Source organism: Rattus norvegicus, chromosome 4, assembly GCF_036323735.1.
Source record: "Rattus norvegicus strain BN/NHsdMcwi chromosome 4, GRCr8, whole genome shotgun sequence".
Classification (NCBI taxonomy): Eukaryota; Metazoa; Chordata; class Mammalia; order Rodentia; family Muridae; genus Rattus; species Rattus norvegicus.
In genome coordinates this window covers 43,930,243-43,951,675 of record NC_086022.1, presented here as the reverse complement: position 1 = coordinate 43,951,675, position 21,433 = coordinate 43,930,243, and the positions used below count along the sequence as shown (strand labels likewise).

Here is a 21,433-nt window from a genome sequence, read left to right as displayed (position 1 = left end):
CTGGAGGTGGGGATTGGAGGAAGGAGGAACACAGCCAGTGGTCCACTATAGAGCTGGGGATGAGAGTGGGGATGTGCTTGAAAGATCTGAGGAAAAGGATGAAGAGCTGTGAGTAGTCCATCTGCTTTCCCCATCAGAATAATTAGTGGGTTCCCAGAGAATGCTTTGAAACTATAGATTTTAAATGATCTTTTCTCCTATAATATTTTAAGGAGTGAAATTTTTATTAATCATTTCCATTTACAAATTTTAAATTTTTCACATGTTAATATATTTCATTATCATAACAAAGTCTTGGGGTTAAGAATAGTTTATATTCCCACTTTAAGGGTGAAGGAATTGAAGACTATAGTTTAATTAATTAGCTAATTTCAATTGGTTAATAAATAGAATGATTGGATCTTAAGCAGTATATATAAGACATTATGTTCTTATATGTTATTACTACATTTCTCACAATAGCCAAAGAATTTTTACAAAATTGACATTGAATATTATGCAGTAAGAAATAATGACTGATATATATGTGTATATATATATATACATACATGCACATATATAATTTTTAAAGTATCTCATATTCATCACTAATGACAAGTATTTACAAGCATGTTTTACTCTCTCAAAACAAGTAAAAGAGTTAGATAATACAATTCAGTCATATAATGAAAGAGTGACATATTCTGACCACAATCAGATAGTAAATCATAACATTCAAACCAAGTCTTTATTTTCGAACACATTTTCCTAACTGCCACATCAAACTCAATCCAGTTAAATACATTTAAGGAAAGTAAAATTTGTGTTCAAATATGATACCTGAGAATGAACACAAATAACTACTTTTTAAATTTTACTAACATAATTTTAAATCTTATGCTAATATTTAAAAGAGTATTTTAAATTTTACACTTAAAAAGAGAAAAAAGGTGTATTGGGTTTTACTCTTTCCATAATTTTTGGCAATCAATGATTCTAGACTGTATTATACAAAGAGACTGCACTTTGTCATGGATTCCCAACTCTTTCTGGTACTCTCACTTTGAGTGACAGTGTGAAATGAAATATTAGCATCACTGGTTTGCATTCTAAAACTGGATCCCACACAAATTAATAGTTAACCAAATTAACAAAATAAATAGAAAGCACAAGAGTCAATATTCTGCAGGACATGGAGTCTCAATTTTTTGAAATGAGAACAAATAATTCTAATAAGCTATTTCAAAATCCTGCCTAAAATAACAGTCTAATTTGTACATGAAGATAGGAGAGTGTGGACAGAGTCCTTGAAGTCACTTTTATAATCATTTCTTCAAGGTGTACTAGTGACTGACACAAAAGTAGTGAATTCTATATGGCGGGCCACAGGTGTTAGGTGATTAAGGAAAAAATCTTATATTTTAGATGACCTGTGTAAGCTTACTGTAAAAACAATGATCTAGAACAGTAAGTTAATATGCTTTATTAAAAATAAATATCTTAATAAATGGCTCATATCTGAACATATTTTTCTAGTTTTGTGACTGTACATATTTGGACCTTTTTCAAATGACCTAAGTGATTCAAAAACCATACTATTTCTTATAAATATAATTCTAAGTATGTGGCATACTTAATTCTAATACTTAGCAATACTTCTAAATATGAAATTACATCATAAACATTTTATTGATCAACTCCCAATTTGCTATGTACGTTCTCAGTAACATCTGTTTTTGGGTAGGTTTGTTTTTCTTTTAGAGATAATGTAGAGTTGCCCACAGCATAACAAAAGAATTTTGAGATTTTGTCTTTATCATATGAAAAATGAAATATTTAACCCAATACTCTCTTGCTACATACCTTTAGAGCTCTATATTCACATTATTTTATTAAATAACTAATTAATTGTCATTCAGACTATATAGATCACATAAAATAAGGTCATGATATATATAGTTGAGTATTGTACTAGCTTTGGCCATGTAAATGAAAGGAGTTGAGGTGTGCTTTTGGTGACAAAGCTTTTTTCTATAGCAAGATCATGTGATAATACTGCACCGTTCAATTATCCAAGGAGTGAATGTCATGTCTATGAGTTGGAGCTTTATCAATCCAAACTTTCTATTTTCTGCTGACTTCTGTGTCCACAGTTTATTGGCAAATAGTTTATCAATGATTAGCATTTTGGGGGAAAATATGTCTCTAAAACTTTGGAAGAGTGTCTATTAAAATCGTGTGACCAGATTAGATCTAAAGAGACTGTGATTCTTTTTAACTTTGCTTTAAATGTAATTCTGTCACTCACAAACAGAAGTTTCCATGTGTGATCAAGTACAGCCTGAACTACTGTATGCAAATAGAGCACACGGGTTGAAAGTTGAGAGACAATGTCATAAAGAAAAATTATTTGGACACCCCAGAGATCTTTTATCAAATGGGGAAAAAAAGGAAAGTTCACAAAAGTTAATTATTAAAAATAAATCAAGTCTAGAAGAAATGGATTTTAATGACACTCCTCAAAGACTGGTTAATTTATTAATCATGATTCTAAAACAAGAGGGTGTATGCGTGTGGTAGAATGTAGAGCGCATAGGCTGAAAACAAGGACTTTGTTCAACTCTCAGGTCTGTCACTAAACAATGGGATACTTCATTGCCCTCAATCTGTTTTCTCATGTGAAAGGCAAGCCTAAGTGATTGCTAAGTGCACCTGAATTGCTAATATATAATACAAGTATATATATGCAAAGTGTTTTTATAGGGATTGTACCAAAGAAAGCATACAGTATAAGAGCAATGACAGTTCCCATTGTTTCCATGAGCAGAATACAAGTCCCCAACTCTTAGGTCAACAGATGGTAAAAGGACCACTATACAACTAAAGCAGACCTGTGTGCTAAACGCCCTGGAGAAGATCTTCATCCTGGAAAACTTAGTGTTTATATCTGATCGTGCATCTGAGGTATAATCTCAATGTCTCTCACAGAGATTTTTCGTATGTGAATGGTAAATATGTGTATGTTCCATTTCTGATATCTTCGCCAAATTTATTTTTCTTCTTTTCCACCTTGTCCATGCCTCCAGGAAACAGAGAATCCAAGTGAAGCATTAGTTTCCACACTTTCTTAGACACTGGTAAACTTTGCAGGACGCCTGACCAAAAGCCTAATAGATCCGGGGTATTTATATGTCTGTACTGCTCCTAGCAAGATTATTTCAGTTAGCTTTGTTTCTTTAATGGGTCTCCATCCACTAACTACCTCATGGCACTTTTAAGTTCTTATGCTCATGTCCCTTTCTGTACTTTAAAAAATAGGAATAGTTATTACACAACTGATCTGAGTTTGGTATACTTGCCATGTGACTTATCCTGATTTGCAGTTTATAAATAGAGCCTTATAAATAGACTCTTGGGATTATCTTACTTGAGTGTGCCACCTACATCCTATTTATTTCACTCCCGGATGATCTCTTTTCTTTATGTGAAAAAAAGGTACTTGGAAATATTTTGCTAATACAAAGATGGGAGGGTTAATAAAAGTGTGAAGCTTTGCTTTCAAATGCTCTCCTTATACTAAATTCACTTTACCTGTGCAGCTGACGGTCTGGCTAACATGTTAAAATTGAGCACTCTGGGTGTGAGAAAACAAGATATTGTTCTATTGTATAAAAACGAAGTGAAGAGTTCTGGTTTTTTAACTAGATACAGATATCAAAGTACCAAGTCATGAAGGCGAGTGTGGTAGCATTTTTAATGTTTTTTTGTTTTTGTTTTTTATAAGCTTCCTAAGCACCTCAACTAGAAGCAGCTTATTAACAGAGGATCCGAGAAAGCTGGAAAGAGTTTAGACAGAAGTAGCAAAACAATTTTAAATAAAAGAAAGAAAGCACCGGAGGTTTGACAGGTAAGAAGAGATTAGAAAGATGAAGTTAGCTCATTAGAAAGATGAGATTAGAAAGACTGTGTGTTAGCAAAGTGCTGACCAAAGGTTCCAGTTATGTAAAGCTCGCCAACTTGAACAGTGGTAGCTACCACAAATCAAGAGAATTCCCCTCACTGAAGATGAGCAGTCAAGACAGAAGAATCCACTTCAAGTAAAGAAGACCATTTTCAAATGTGCATTCATTTTGTATTTTATAAAGCCAGTTTTGCAGACCATAGTCACTGTGTCACATGTGCCAGTGAACAAAACCACTGATATTTTCCTCATATGACCTAAAGGCACTTTATGTATCTTTGTAAATGTCTGTCCTCAGCCCTCCAGTTTGCATTTATATCCATGTGTTACTCTGAAGTGTTCCGTGAGGGCCATACCATACATATCCTAGCTATGTAAAGGAGATCTAACCTCAACGTTTTCATATTCTCTGGTTCTAGGTCCCATCCATGTCCACCTTTGGAGAATAAATTCTCATGCACAGAATGTGTGCAACTCAAGTTATACAATAACTTACAATATTTACAGAGTTGTCATTGAGAATACAGGGGACCATTGCAGCTTCCGATGTTGAAAAAACAGTCACCTCTTTCACTGTATGTTTCGTGTTTTAATTGGGTTCAAGTTTAGGTAATTCAAAGGTGCCGTGCTCACCATGTTTAATGTTTCAAAAGGTATTTCCGTCTCCATGTTGACTACTAAAACCACTACAAATTTCCTTTGAAGCTTTCCAGGAATTTGCCTCACACACCGGTGCATGTTTACTTTCCTTGTTCTTTGTCAACTCAGATGTTTAACTTTTTTAATTACTGCAAGGATTTGATTATAGTATGTGCATTATTTACCTACTTTTCCTGCATGCTAGCCTTTTCAGTACTGGGTAGAGACTTTAGAAAATAAACTATGAGTTGAAGAGCACACAGTGGCATTTATTCTGCCCACTTCCCCATCACATTAATAGAACAGATTTCCTGGGGGTGGATTTCTATGCTAAGGCATTTGAGTATTTACATTTTTTTGCTTTTTTAAAATTTTACTTATTTTCAGCACCTGTACTTGACCCCCTGTACACTCAAAATTTGAGACGGCAAGTCTCAGAAAATGCTAGTTGCAGTTTTTAGCAAACTGTAGATCTCTGCATGTTGCAGACATTCACACATTCCACTGTCCAAATTTGCCTACTTCATGGTTTGACTCTCCTTATAGAATATATTAATTATTCACTGCTTTTATTTATTTTATAGGTTTGTATTATTTAATTAAAGCAGCATTTTTATCCTTACTTTTAATATTATTTAATGACAAAAATGTTTGATGTCTTTTCGGAACTGAGCTCATCAACACATGCAACTTTAAACATCAAGAGTGAAATCTGGAACATCCTGGCCAGAGTAGCTTGGATGCTATCTTAAAAAAGGCCTTGGAGGCAGGCTAGCATAGTTTACAAGCCACCAGACCTATTTATAGGGCTGACTTCTTTTGCAATGTCAACTGTAACCTTACACTTATTTTAAGCCTCAGTATCTCAGCTATCGGCCTCTACCAGCTGTTTTCTCTCATTTGATAAATCAGCGAGACCAATGGAGCCCGCCGAAGTACCCGGTCAGATTAGCAAAGATAACTTTTTAGAAGTTCCTAATCTGTCCGATTCTGTGTGTGAAGATGAAGAAGTTAAAGCGACCTTCAAGCCTGGCTTCTCCCCTCAGCCAAGCAGACGGGGGTCAGAATCTTCTGAAGACTTATATCTGGACACCCCAACCTCAGCTTCCCGGAGAGTTTCCTTTGCTGACAGCCTTGGATTCAGTCTTGTGTCTGTTAAAGAATTTGATTGTTGGGACTTACCAAGTGTTTCAACTGATTTTGACTTAACTAGGGATGTCCTCCACACAGATGAATATATTTTATCTCCACTGTTTGACTTGCCTTCTTCCAAAGAAGAGCTTATGGAACAACTTCAAGTCCAGAAGGCAGTGCTGGAGTCGGCTGAACACCTTCCTGGGTCGACAAGTGTGAAGGGCATCATTCGAGTTCTGAACATTTCTTTTGAGAAGTTAGTGTATGTGCGCATGTCTTTGGACGACTGGCAGACACATTATGACATTTTAGCAGAATATGTTCCTAATTCGTGCGATGGTGAAACTGACCAGTTCTCCTTTAAGATTTCATTGGTTCCACCTTATCAAATGGACGGCGGTAAAGTGGAGTTTTGCATACGCTATGAAACTTCTGTTGGTACATTTTGGTCAAATAATAATGGGACAAATTATATATTGGTTTGTCAAAAGAAAACAAAGGAGCCAGAGCCTGTAGTAAAGCCACTGGAAGAAGGTCCTAGTAGACAAATAAAAGGCTGCTTAAAGGTAAAATCAAGGTGAGCTCATGCTTTACATACTGTAATGTTTGTAAAACGTAGTTATTTTATATGATACAAGAATTAACAATGAAACAGAAAAAATGTGTTTCTTGTTCATAAAAATAAGTGTGCCCGATTTAGCAGGTTAATACTGCATAAACAATAGCATTGTCATATTCTTAATTAAGAGAAATTCATGTATAATACAGTAGTAGGTGTTGTGTATACTGTTTGCTTTCAAACCCTGAATTAGAGGCTCATTTATGAAATTATTTTATTTAGAATACATTAATGTTTCTTAAATGCCCATACTTCACCCTGAAAGATACTTAATCTATATAAAATTGTATTTCAATATGTACCTGCAGCTCAGAAATTTGTAGATTTTCAATAGCTGCAATGTAGATTGTAATTGTGTAGTGGGTTATATAAAGACATTTGGAGTAATGAATACCAGGTTAAATCATAAGAGAAATTTATTCAATAATGAACTAACAAGAAGACAATTGTGAGTGAAGTAAACATTGCACTTAAAACTTCATAATCATATCGAGTGTACATTATGGAACACAAATTAGCATAATTTAGTAAAAGTAAGTGGAGCAGAATAATAAAAAAAATGACCCAGATAGAAAGAAGGCTATTCAGCTATGGCGATGAGAGTTTTGGGACATGACCCCTCATTAGTAACCCAGCTCGTCTGTTAATGTTGAAATATAGAAGTAGCCTTCAGCTCACTCTGTAGTACAGAGCTGGCTAATTTCCATGACAGTAGGTCAGCAGATAAAACACGCAGGAACAGTTAGATCCCTGTTTGCTCCTCCCCACCTCACAAAGGAACAGCCCCCCTTGCTCTTCTAGCCGCAGGCAAGCATTATTCTCTGAGTGATCGTCCTAAGGATCCCCAAACAAATAATTTAATCACTTCACCAGAAACACTTTAATACGATGAAGAGGAAACTATAAAGAATGAAAACGCGCAGATTCCAAGTACAAAAGAGAAACTTTCAGAAATTACTTTGAGAAGATATTAATAAATTTATGTTTTAATGGATAAAGAATTAAACAGTAATTAACAGACATGTTGATCTAGTGGATTCATGAATTAGGCTAACATAGGTTAATGCAATTTAAATATATAAAATAATACACTTTTAATTTTATGTTCATGTCCTTTGAAAGGAGCTTAGTCTACTTTATTTGTTATTCCATCTTTCTTACTTCAAATGAAACTTCCTTAACTTATAATTTATATTATTAAAAGAGAAAACATGTTTATAACCTCTATATATGCTAAAATAAAACTTAGATGTCTGTGATAATACTCAGTAACATTATCTACAAATAAAAAAAATAATAATTCAAAGAAATTCAAACTAACCTCCGAACAAAAAAAATCTAGGTATTTTCAAAACTTTATTGAACGCTTTTACACCATGCAGCCAGGTGCTTGCTGGACATGTTAGGGCAAGCAGAATTTAAGAAAGGTAAGAATATTTGGCTAAACAAGCAGTTTATTTTTTTAATCTCAGTACATGTTTCTACGAGTTAAAAATCCAGCTTCAAAATGTCAAACAGTACATTCTGAACCGAGTTCAGAAATTTTTTTGTGGGATAGAATACATCTCACTTGCTACCAGAGTAAACAGGGGGCAGCTGATAGGCCCGGCTGAATTATAATTATGGACTCTAGCCACGGTGTCTTTGGAATATATATATATATATATATATATATATATATATATATATATATATATTCACATATACCTTTGTATTCAGAACAGTAATCATCAGTTCAGAGCAGACACCACTCAGCTTTTAATATTGCTTTGGAAGAAAAAAAAAGCTGAGAAAAACCGAACTACAAAATGGTCTGAAGGCCTGTAAAGTTTCCTAATGAGTTATGAAAATGGAAAAACCTCTTTCCTTCAAAACCACAAATACATTTTCTGTACAACTATAACTTAAAAATGACCAACATAATTCAAACCACATTTTGAAGAAAGCATTTGCCTCTGGAGGAGACTTTCTGTGCTGAGTTTCAGTCCAACATGAATTTTTACATCTGATTTATATACCACTCAGGGTGGAGTGTATAAGGAAATCCTGACAGATCCTCGGAACAGCATGTGCCATAATAGAATATTTATACAGCTTTTCCATGATATAATTTATATGCAATGGGCTTTCAAATATTCCTAAAACTCACACAAGAGAGCATTATCAAATTTCTAAATGAGTAGTGCAGTTGGATTTCATTGGGAAAGATTTGGTTGGGAATAAAGAAGGATCCCTCATTAGGATTATTTTACAAAATGCAACCAAGGTTAAAATAAACTAATCGTCATTTGATAAAAGGTAATAGCTTCAAAATATCCTTCCCATAAACAAAAGAGTTGTAAGGTCTATTACAACAATTCTACACTCCCTACACTGTTTGATTTGGCGACATTTCTTTCATGAGATAACATAAACAAAAATATGCATGAATTTGTGTTTCTTACCTTCAGGTAGATTAAGAATAAAGAGTGTGCAAAACAAGTCAGAGTTAAAATGAAAATTAGGATGACCTAGTGAGCAGAGTAACAAATAACTTCAATCACTCTTAATATGAATGCTAATTTGCTCTCGGTGTCTGTGAGACTGTGTCAATAATCCCTTCTGATAAGTATAGGGCAAACTGCATGCACACGTATGGTGAGGCAAGATTCCTCTTATGCCAATCTCCCACACAGGCTAGATATTTCCAATATAGACATTTTTCTCAGGTTAGAGATTCTAAATGTCATTTTTGGTATAGTGTCTCTGTTTTCACTCGAGGCTTATTATTCCATGTGATCTGAAGTATCTAGAGAGAAAGAAAATCAGAGCTAGTTACTAATAGGCATGGGACTGCAAGTGACTCAGAGTATCTAATATCAGCGAAAGGCATGCCTCGTGATGTATTTGTTCAGTGTCCCCACACATGCGGCAATCAGGTATGTGTTATTTAACAAACTGAGCAATGTACAGATACATGTAAGTTAAAAATGGAATGCAGATGCAGTATGCTTGGAAAGTTAAATGCATTTGAGTTTGCGTTCCAGCTCTCCTATAGAGTATACATGTGGACTGGGGCAAATTAGATTGGCTTCCCTCTCGGTTAATTGTGAGTAGCATAGAGTATTGGGAATATTCATGACATTTCCATTATATGCATGTGTGTGTGTGTGTGTGTGCGTGTCTGTGTACGTGTGTGTATTGGCATAGTTTCCAGTTCTTAGGAATTTACTAGGAAATTATTAGAAGTTACAGTGAGCTGCTTTAAACAATCCAAAACTAACTTCAGCTTGAGGAATCTGTAAAACCTGTACTAAGGCCCCACATTGCAACCTTTTAATTTCAGGGCTCATGGACATTCAGGTGGAAAACGTTCCTCTGTGTCTCGCAAGGTTTTATTCAATGAGAAAACTTAACGTTTCAATTTTCCTGAGATATGTTTGACCTTACAATTTGCGTGTCTTTGGGAAGAGAACTTAGTAACTGCTACAATTTCTGTATTTAATAGACGAAAACTAAATTTCTATTTTTTTTTTTAGAAACATTTTGGGTGAGGGTTGCTGTGTGTCACAGTACGCATGAAAAAAGTTAAAGGACAACTTACACTAGCCAGTTCTCCCCTTACTCCATCTGGGTTCCTGGGATTGAATTGAAGAGATCAGGTTTGGCAGAAAGATTTTAAAGACCAATTAGCTACCTCTCCGGCTGCAAAAGACCATTCTTGAAGAAGTAAAAGAGACATTATTTTGGGCATTGAATGAATTCACTTTTTAATTTGAGTAAAAATAAATAAAAGTAAAGGGTACATATGTTATATATCTGTGTGATAGGCATCTTGCTAGTTTTCTTAAGAGATCAGCTTACTTACCTGCCTCATGGGGATATTATGAAGGCCAGTATGAAAATTAAACAATCTTGCATCTTTAAAGATTCAAAATAACACATACAAGTTAGGCATCTGAAGCTCTCATAATTGTCACCATCATTAACAATCTTCAGCAGATAACTAATATCCTGACCCTTAGTCTTTCAGTTTTTCTCTCCTGACATCAAACATTTGGTGTCCAGATCCCCCAGCAAATCAACTGTGTAAATTCAGGGCGAGTGTGTCAGGCTCTATGTTATTAAGCAGCAGTAACAAACTGGTAAAGGAGACAAAAATATGGGGCCTATGAATATCTGCAGAAACTCTGGAGAAGCAGAGCAGAGTGGACAGAGAGGAGTGTGGGAGAAGAGGACAAAGAACCAAAAAATCCAATCCCATAAGCTGTGGGTATGTGGAAGCCACAGATTAAATAAATAATATATATTTGTGAGATGGATTTTAGATTGCAAAGTTAGAAAAGTGGCTTCACTAGAATTTTTTTTTTTCCACACCACCTGTCTGATGTGTGTTCTCCGCTATATACAAGATGACCTCACCTGTTTTTTCTTTATTTTATTAAGTGAAATCAATGTATTATTCTAACTAAAGAAATAGTTTGTATAGGTGTTGAATGGTATTTATGACTTGGCCAGGTGAATGCAAATAAAACCCTCAAGTGGCCTTAATGCCAAGAAAAGAATGGCTGGTCTTCACTTTTCTTCATACTTAAGGTATGGAACTAGGCACATGAAGGAAAAGGAGAGAGAAATCTTTTCTAAAGTGTGGTTTTAAGAATAGAGAACATTTATCTTTCAAAACAATAAAATCATGAAAACGAGGCCAAGAAAAGCACTAGAAAAAAGGGTATGAGCTCAAACCACGGTGTATGTTCCAGTCACAGCCACTGGACTGTGAGACTTCCTTAATTTACACATCCCACATAGTCTGCGATCCTGGAACTAGTCCAAAGCCGTGTAAATAGCTCCACGAGGCCTCTGGGACCTAATGTGTTCCATACAGAGCTCATTTTGAATACATACTAATTGTGGAAGCTGGGCCTGTTTAAGGGGAGGGACCTCTGGCAAGACCACATGGAAACATAAAACACAGCTGCACAGGTCCCTCAAGAGGGTGCCGAGAGCTGCCAGCTGCTTGACAGTGAGAGGCCAACCTGCTGACCGTCCTTGGAGACCCACCAAAGTTCCATGGCTTCCTAATGTTGTGGAAATCTGTACCCTTATAAGCCTAGACTGCTATTGCATGGGGGTGAAGCTTTCTGTCAGAAGAAAGGAGTAGGGGTTGTTCTGTGGTATCATCCTATCTCTAGTAGAAGGAATCATAGTTGAAGCCATATTTCTAGTACCTGTGCTGAGTCCCCCTGAGTCCATCTCCTTCACTGAAGCCTATCTACAGCCTGTCAGGTTAGAGAGAACAGCAGAACTACGTACCGGATCCCTTACTATCCACCAAAATATGGTGGTCCAGAGCCAACTCCAGATGGATATGACTCCAGTGTCCTGTTGGACTTAAAAGATACACTGCATTCTGATACTTTGCTCTTCTGATGTTGCCTCAAATGTGTATGCATGTGTGTGTGTGTGCGCACATACACATACTTGTCTTCTCCCTCAAGTACAAACTCATGTTTCATAAGGGTTGTCATGTACTTACTGAGATCAGATAGATACACAGTTCCCTTTGAGTTTCAATAAGATAACGCAAATGAATTTTAAAGTCCAAACTGTTGTGGGGAGCAAGGCATATTTACATGGATAATTGTGGCAAAGGTTGGTTCCTGGAATAGTCTTCTGGATTCTAAAACCAGTAAAGTACAATGCAAAGTAAAGTCTGTCTTTGTCTCTAGTTACTATTTGAACTTGGAGAAGCTGTATCATACCTCTGTTTTATTGACGTAAAATTGGAGTAATAATTACTGCTTGGCAAAGCTGCAATAGCAAACAAATTAACTCACACACGTATGCACCAACTCCAAGCTGCTGACACTTGGAGATATTCCAAACTGTAGTCTCAACCGCAGTGGTGATAAATTCCAGAGTTGACCATGTTGAATGTGGCCAGCTCTGTGCCTAGGGTAAGTGGGGAAATGCTTTGTCTCTCATTATCATTCCTTCTGCCACCACGCAAGGTAATATAGTTTCTAAAATTCGTCACCTCCAATAAGCTCTTGACACTAACCAGCAAACTGCAAAATTGTGCTTTTGTAGAAAAGTGACTTTCAAATCTCAGACACCGTTGTGTGTGTGTGTGTGTGTGTGTGTGTGTGTGTGTGTGTGTGTATAAGCATTTTTGGAAATTGGAATCAAAGTAATTTTTAAAATGAGTTATAGCATGGTTTTGAAATCATGGTGCATTTTAAAAGATGCTCTTTGGAACAAAACTCTAGGTATGAAGACTTCACCATGTCATCTACTTATATTCATGATCAGAGAATAAAATTTGTATAATCTGTTATGAATCTTGGCATGTTTGTCACCTGTGTGTTTTAAGGAATGCTCTTTGTCCCACCAACAAAGTACACACATTTTCTCAGAGTTCAAATTTGTCCTGGTTCTTAATTAATATGTACTTATCTGTGATTTCTTTTATTGGATATTTTCTTTATTGACATTTCAAATGTTATTCCCTTTCCTGGTTTCTCCTCTGGAAACCCACTATCCCATCCCCCTTCCTCCTGCTTCTATGAGGATGTTCCCCTATCTACTCACCTACTTCCTCCTGCCTCCCCGTCCTGACATTCCCATACATGGGGCATCAAGCCTTCACAGGACCAAGGGCCTCTCCTCACATTGATGTCTGACAAAGCCACCCTCTGCTACATATGTAGCTGGAGCCATGGGTCCCTCTTTGGTTGGTGGTTTAGTCCCTGGGACCTCTGGGCAGTCTAGTTGGTTGATATTGTTGTTCTTCCTTTGATATTTTTGGAGGGTTAATTATACACCTTTGTGTCTAAAAACAAAATGAAAAATATCCAAATAAATTAATGATTTGGACTGCTATTCTATACTTTTTGTAGAGATCTGTTGTGAATTGGTTCTAATGCTTTGTCTTGGTTTGCCCCTCTCCCACTCCCCACCCCCCAAATCAGGAATTTTCAAGTCTAGACACTGAGGGTCCCACTCTCCAATTGTTTTTTGATTGATTAATAAGGAGCCAATGGCCAATGGTTGGGCAGTGAGAGAGGCGGGACTTCTAGGTTCTCAGGAGAAGAAACACAGGCTGGACAAAGAAAGGATCTCACCAGAGGAAATGGAAATAAGATGGACCCCCACCCCCACCCCTGTAAGGAACAGGAAGGTGTAAACGCAGAAAATATAAATACAAGAAGGATAATGACCCTCAAAAGGGCTGCCCAGAAGTGCATTGAGAAGCAAAGATAAGATGGCTGCCCAGAAGGAGCCAGGGCAACAAGATAAATTATAATTTAAGAGGTGTTAAGTCATGAATGCTGGAGGGAAGAATGTGCTGGTTGCTGGGAGGTTTATAAGTGTTCAGCCATTGAGCTAGTCAAGACTTAGCAAAATTAGGTGTGGTATGTGTGTCTTGCATTTGTGAACCCAGAGATCTCTTGGGCTGGTACAGTGCTCTCTATTTAAATAATTCAGTGCCACAGAGATCAAATGTGTATTCAATAAGTCTTTTCAGTTTGTTTGATAGCCTCTCCTTAATGTCCCTCTGCATTTTAAATGCTGACTATGAGACATATTCAGATTGCAACTACACAAAGAATTCTAATATTGTATAAAAAGATTGTACTGTGTTTGAGTTCTGAGCTTGACTTGATTTTGAAATTGATAGCAGTAATTAAGTTTAAAATAGAACACTCTCAACTTGACACTTCTAAATCTTGTTGAGTAATAAAAGACACAAACACTTGCTTGTCCTTGGACAGCACCAGAGTCCCAATACTAGTGATGGAATTCTGACTTATTTTACGTAATTCAGTCAGGATGAAAGCATACTAACTAACTATAGTATAAGAGAGAAACAGCAACCTCCCATTCTTAAAGATTTTAGTAAATGTCTTTGACTAATTACAAATCATAACATTGCTTAGGTAATGAAATGAAACTTATAAAGCATGTTACTGACATCTGTTTTTGAAGATTAACATTTATAGTTTTATAAACTGCTAACACCAGTTAAGTATTTAAAGTAACCAATAGGAAAATCATATTCAGACACAATAGAAATGGTGTTATTTTCTTTAGCATGACCATATTATGATTTTTTATATAAAGTTATGATCTTCTTTTCTAATATTAATACAAAACTTGATTAATCACTCTTTTTCTCTTCTTCCCTTGGTTTTGTCAATACTGAAGTTTCAAACTGAGGGTCTTCTGCCTGTGCCTGATTGACTCATGCTCTACTGACAAACAGTGTCTTTGGTTTGTAGGACATGATTTCTGAATGATTTTCACTGAGTCAAATTGTAGGAGAATTTGTCTAATTCTATGCTTTCCGGCAGAACAATGCTGAAAATTGCCATGACTTTGTAGTTTCTTCCTAATTATTTTCTGGGAATATTACATTATTCAGTAGCATGTTTGGTAAGAGAGCTCTTTAATTATATGTCTATTCATAATACTTTGCTTTAAATAATTCAGATTTTTTTCTGGCTTTCAGTTGAATCAAACATTGGAATCTCTATGCTTTTTCTTTCCACGTGGAAAGGTTTAATGAGAGTAGAGTAGAGGAAGAGAGGAAAGGAGGCTGGACATGGGCACATGGGGAGGGGAATGGGTAGACAAGAGACAGGGAAGGGGGCAAGAGAAGCGAAGAACAAAGAGAGCAAGAGAGGTGGAATCTCTATGAATACACTTTAAATTTAAGCAGATATAGTTTTTACCATTGATTTCTGATTTCTGTATTAATGTCTTCAATAATTTTAGATATTTTCCTTGGGGTATGAGCTATTAAACTTGTAACCTGGCTTAGTTTAGTGTCAAAGAAAAAAAGAACCCTTTAACCCATCAACTGGTTAATGTCTGAATGACACCATTACAAGGAAATTGCTTTCCCAGATCGAAGGTTTCGTGGCATTACATGGGTGAGTGGTGGCCGGTAAAGGAGGTTTCCCAAGCCTGCAGTCTGTCATTAAGTTATCAATGAGTAGCATTGCTATGATGGCATGTCTGCGCAGCACAGAGAAGGCTTCTGTTCATGACATTAGAAGATAAAGGAACCTCAGACGATCACTTAGTTCACAGTCTACACCAAAACAGCTGTACGAGAATAACTTAAGCCTCTTAGAAAATAAATGGGGAAGAGGTTAGAATGATAATTATGCTGGCTTATACATAACCCCATTTTTAAAATAAAATTTCATTTGATGTAATTATACAAGTAAGATGTCGAAGACTATTTCAAATAAATTGTGAAACTCCAAAGCTTTGTAGAGGAGCTTCCATATATGGCTTCCATATACCATTGCATGAAGTCAATACTCTATTTACAAGCAGAGATCATTTGAAAGTATATATAAAATATCCTCAATCCTCCACTGTTTATATATGTGTGACTTCGTGTATGCACATATATTTACAATGACCTCTCCAAATTGTTAACAATTTTGCTGGAGTCTTATATTTCTCTATTATAACATCCTGGTCAAGGCTAAAATTTGTAAACCAGACTAACTTTCAGACAATCATAATAATACAGAAGTCAATGTATCTTTTTACATGGCTTACAAATGTGTTTCTACAAGTATCTTGGTGCTACTTTGGACTTGGCCACATTATAAGGCTTATTTATTCTTGTCATTAGTTCTCATACTTTCTGTAACATGTATTGTGCCCTGCTCACAGGGTACAATGAAAACAACTTTCCTCAACTAAAAGACTTGTATTGGGCTAATACATTTGACACAACTTATTTTGGAAATAAACCACATTAGCATGTACCTGCTTAGTTTATTATTTTTGTATTTGCCGGCAAAAGTCCCTTCCAGACAGCCTTGTTTGCAAGTTGAGTCAGTATATTGACAATAGGGCATTTTAAGTAGGCCCTGTACAAGATGTTTTTTTTTTCAAAATTCCTCATGTATATTATAATTTATAAATTTTACATTTTAATGTATGTTTTTATTCCTCTGTATAAAATGCAAAAGGATTTCATTGCCATGCATTTCATTAAATCCGTTTTCAAAAACCATCATTTACTACTTCATTCAGGATGACCAAAAAACAAAATACCACAACGCTACATTTTGCTGGTCGTAAGTGGGAGGCTGGGGGCCAAATGTTTAGACTAACGTAGTTAAATTACCAAACTATACTCCTTTAACCCTGCAAGCAGCTTATTATAGATATAGACGAAGAATCTGTAACTCAGGTTTCTCAATATAATCCTTCACAAAGCTAGGTTTACAGCCGGTCCTAATTATGTTCCCCTCCATGGTAACCACTGCCTTTCTAAATGTACTAAGAATATTAAATCTCAATTAGGTAATGGGCCATAAATGTTCTGGAATATATATATTTAGAAAGTTCCTCAAAGTTTATAAATACAAAGCAGTGACTATGCTCAAACTGTTGTAGCAATAGGGATGTTATGGAGCAAGTTTTATCAGTGCATTATGAGTTCAATAATCCCTATTAGAGTATCCCATTTCTCCTGAAAGCACAGACATCTACCTATCATTTTTTGTGTATCCATGGTAATGAATATGATGGTTGCTATAATACCCTAAGTTTTGGGAAGTTTGGGAACTTAGTTAACACAGAATAAGGAAATGAAAATCCAGGAACAAAGTAGCGACTAGGCTCATTATATGCACAAATAGAAAGTTCTAACAGACATCAATTACTAGAAGAAATTAATTGTAGAATCTTCAGTCATTTGAGAACTATTTTCTGAACACATTGTTCCAGTATTGTCTTAAGCACTGTGGATACATCAGTGGAAGACACCAACCTTGTTCTCCTGTAGCTCCTATTTTAATGGATAAGAAACTGATAGAGATAATAAACAAAAGATTGATACAAGATCTTAGTAGATGGATGCAACTATGTAAGTAGAAAGGTTCCATCCTCAAGAAAGCTGTCCAGCATTGTCGTACGGTCACATGGTCATTGTGAGTCTTTATTGACAAGGAAGGCAAGAAGAGTCTTGTTGACGAATTTTAAGGTTAAGAGTGATGGAGAAAGACCTTGATGTTTTACAGCCTTCTATGGATATTCATGTTTATTTCCTTCAGGGATGATTCCTACCCAACAGTTTGGAAGCACAAAGGAAGGGGAGCTGGACAGACAAGGATAAGCACAGGAATTGATTTCTTGTCTTGTCTGACACCAAACTCTCTTCAAATCCTATAGCAATTCTGTTTGAATGAAGATGGAGTGGTTAGGGTTAGTGTGACCAAAGAAGAAATTCCACAACTCAGTTTTCTTTTTAAAATTTCTAAATTACCACATATCATTATTTGTTTTCATAATGCTTTGTCTTGGATATGGGCTATGGTTTCTATACCCAGTAGACAAGTTTGTGTAAATTGGCTTTTGTGAGGAAAATATTTTCTACAAATCAGTGTAACATGAATAGAAATCAAGCTAACAATTGAAAAGTGAATATGAAGGATAGCATGTCTCTTCACTCATGTACTATATTGGGAAAATAAAGACAAAAATAAATGTATTTACTTATATGTTTATGTGAAATATGCCCTTAGACATGATAAAAAGCCCACAAATTAAACTATCAGCATTATCCATGAATTTGAGTTCTCCTGCATGTTCTGCCTTTTTAAACAACAGTCACCTCATCCCCATTATTTTTAGCTCCAGACTCTAATTGTTTCTTTTATGGGGTCTAGGCCTATAGTGTCCTTGGTAATATGCTTCATGATGCTTGCATTTACAGTAATTGTTTGGCAGTTTGCCACTGAGTACAACAACTAGAAATACTTGGCTAGGCCAGCTTCAAGTCTTCATAAACACGGTCAATTTTCTAAGCAGCAATAGTCAACACAACTGATGGCAATCTTTTACAATCACGTATTTCACAGTGGGGAACCAGATGCATTGTTTCCTTACTGTAGAAAAAACACAAGAAATATGAAGGAACTGAGGTATGGGTGTGTAATTTCTATGAGCATTTAAAATTAATGTTTAATGGATCTGATTATACCAGAAAAAGAATATATCCACAATTTGTATCGACACTAGTGCATTTGGTTATCTTTAGTGCTTTCCTCAATGCTCTTCTCTAAATAAACCTGCAGTAGCAAGTGAGTTTTACTAGGGGTTAATTTTATCCTAGTTACACCATCTTTTGTAAAAACTAGTGTAGACTAGCACTAACCAATGTGTCTCTAAACTGAATACCCTGAGAAAATAGAACAGTTAGGTATCCACACTCAGGTTCTGCTAGAAAGATTCTGATTTAGATGGTCTGGGTCAAGTTCTAGGTTCAAGGAAAGTTTTAAAGTTTTCAAGATGACTCTGGTATATGGAAGATTGAACAGAAAGGAAAGAAATGATAGGAATGCAATTGAGTTGTAATTTTAAATATATCCTAAATCTGTTATTAGTTATCATATCCTGAAAATGAAATAAGACTGTTTAACCTAGGGTAATCAAAAATTCAAATGATATGAAACTTTGGAAAAATGTCACCTGAACAGTTTCTATGCATCTGTAGCTGCACCACTAAGGTTCATGGGCGAGGAATACACTTTGTATTTATTAATGATATTTTGTCTGTTCAATGTGTTGGAGAAAAGAGCATATTTCCTTTCAGGAACAATGGAGCACTATGTAGCATGGTGAAGTAAATGTCAATTTAGAAATAAACTTCTTTTTTTTAATGTTCTTTAAGTTTATTTTTTATATTGGCTATTTCAAATTTACATTTCAAATGTTATCCCTTTTCCTGGTTTCCCGTCCAATCCCTTTCCCATTTCCCTTACCCCTGCTTCTATGAGGGTGTTCCTCCATCCACTTACAGCTCCCTGCCTCCCCACCCCGACATTCCCCTACACTGGGGCATCCAATCTTGGCAGGACCAAGAGCGTCTCCTCCCATTGATGTCCAACAAGGCCATTCTCTGCTACATATGCAGTTGGAGCCATGGATCTGTCCATGTGTACTCTGTAGATGGTGGTTTAGACCCTGGTAGCTCTGGTTGGTTGGTGTTGTTCTTATGGGGTTGCAAATCCCTTCTGCTCCTCCAATACTTTCTCTAAATCCTCCAACAGGGACCTGGTTCTCAGTTAAATGGTTAGCTGCAAGAGTCTGCCTCTGCATTTGTCATTCTCTGGCAGAGCCTCTCAGGAGACAGCTATATCAGGCTCCTGTCAGCATGCACCTCTTCGCATCAGCAATAGTGACTGGGTTTGGTGACTGTATATGGTCTGGATTCCCAGGTGGGGCAGTCTCTGGATGTCCTTTTTCCTTCAGTCTCTGCTCCAAACTTTGTCTTTGTATTTCCTCCTATAAATATTTTTGTTCCTCCTTCTAAGTACTGAGGAATCTGAACTTTGGTTATCGTTCTCCTTGAGCTTTATGTGATCTGTGGATTGTATATTGGGTAATCTGACCTTTGTGGCTAATATCTACTTAACAGTGAGTGCATACCATTTGTATTTTTTTTGTGATTGGTTATGTCATTGTCACTCAGAATATTTTCCAGTTCCATCCATTTGCCTAAGAATTTCATGAAATCATTGTTTTTAATAGCTGAGTAGTAGTACACTGTGTAGAAGTACCACATTTTCTGTATCCATTCTTCTGTTGAGGGACATCTGGGTTCTTTCCAGCTTCTGGCTATTATAAATAAAACTGCTATAAACATAGTGGAGCATGTAGCTTTGTTACATGTTTGAGCATCATTTGGGTATATGCCCAGGAGTGGTGTAGCTGGGAGCTTAGGTAGTGCAATGTCCAATTTTCTGAGGAACCTCCAGACTGATTTCTGGAGTGGTTTTACTAGCATACAATCCCACCAACAATGGAGGAGTTTTCCTTTTTTTCCAAATCCCCGACACCATCTGTTGTCACTTGAGTTTTTATCTTAGTCATTCTGACTGGTGTGAAATGGAATCTCAGGTTATTTTTTTTGATTTGCATTTCCCTGATGACTAAGGATGTTAAACATTTCTTTAGGTGCTTCTCAGCCATTTGATATTTCTCAACTGAGGATTTTTTGTTTAGTTCTGTACCCCATTTTTAATAGGGTTATTTGATTCTCTAGAGTCTAACTTCTTAATTTCTTTGTATATATTGGATATTAGTCCTCTATAGGATGAAGGATTGATAAAGATCTTTTTCCAATCTGTTGGTTGCCATTTTCTCCTAATGACAGTGTCCTTTGCCTTACAGAAGCTTTGCAGTTTTATGAGATCCCATTTGTCGATTCTTGATCTTAGAGCATAAGCCATTGGTGTTTGGTTCAGGAAACTTTCCCCAGTGCTCATGTGTTCCAGATGCTTCCCCACTTTTTCTTCTATTAGTTTGAGTGTATCTGGTTTTATGTGGAGGTCCTTGATCCACTTGGACTTAAGCTTTGTACAGGGTGATAAGAATGGGTCGATTTGCATTCTTCTACATGCTGACCTCCAGTTGAACCAGCACCATTTGTTGAAAATGCTATCTTTGTTTCCACTGCATATCTTTAGCTCCTTTGTTAAAGATCAAGTGACCATAGGTGTGGGTTCATTTCTGGGTCTTCAATTCTATTCCATTGGGCTACCTGCCTGTCTCTTTACCCATACCATACAGTTTTTATCACTATTGCTCTGTAATTCTGCTTGAGGTCAGGGATGGTGGTTTCCCGAGAAGTTCTTTTATTGTTGAGAATAGTTTTCACTATACTGGTTTTCTTTCTTATTCCAAATGAATTTTACAAATTTCTCTTTTCAACTCTATGAAAATTTAAGTTGGAATTTTGATGAGAATTGGATTAAATCTACAGATTGCTTTTGACAAAATGGCCATTTTTACAATATTAATTCTGCCAATTCATGAGCATGGTAGATCTTTTCATCTTCTGAGATCTTCTTAAATATCTTTCTTCAGAGACTTGAAGTTCTTGCATTACAGATCTTTCCCTTGCTTGGTTAGAGTCACACCAAGGTATTTTATATTACTAAGGACTATTGTGAAAGGTGTTATTTCATTAATTTCTTTCTCAGCCTGTTTGTCCCTTGAGTAGAAGACTACTAATTTGACTGAGTTAATTTTATATCCAGCCACTTTGCTGAAGTTGTTTATCATGTTTAGAAGTTCTCTGGTGG

General features: G+C 36.2%; 1 protein-coding gene across 3 annotated transcripts in view; it reads left to right on the top strand.

Annotated features, from left to right (window-relative positions):
- Positions 1-5,439: 5,439 nt before the first annotated feature.
- The window catches only part of Ppp1r3a (protein phosphatase 1, regulatory subunit 3A), a 40,589-nt gene continuing 24,595 nt past the window's right edge, over positions 5,440-21,433 (top strand). For 2 of the 3 annotated variants that reach the window (NM_001109222.1, XM_008762717.4), the window contains exon 1: positions 5,440-6,290. In NM_001109222.1, the coding sequence (NP_001102692.1) occupies positions 5,500-6,290 (791 nt within the window). In that variant the 5' untranslated portion in view covers positions 5,440-5,499. Of the gene's footprint in view, positions 6,291-7,552; positions 9,251-21,433 lie in introns of those variants that run through there. The other variant, XM_063286475.1, reaches the window with a different exon arrangement.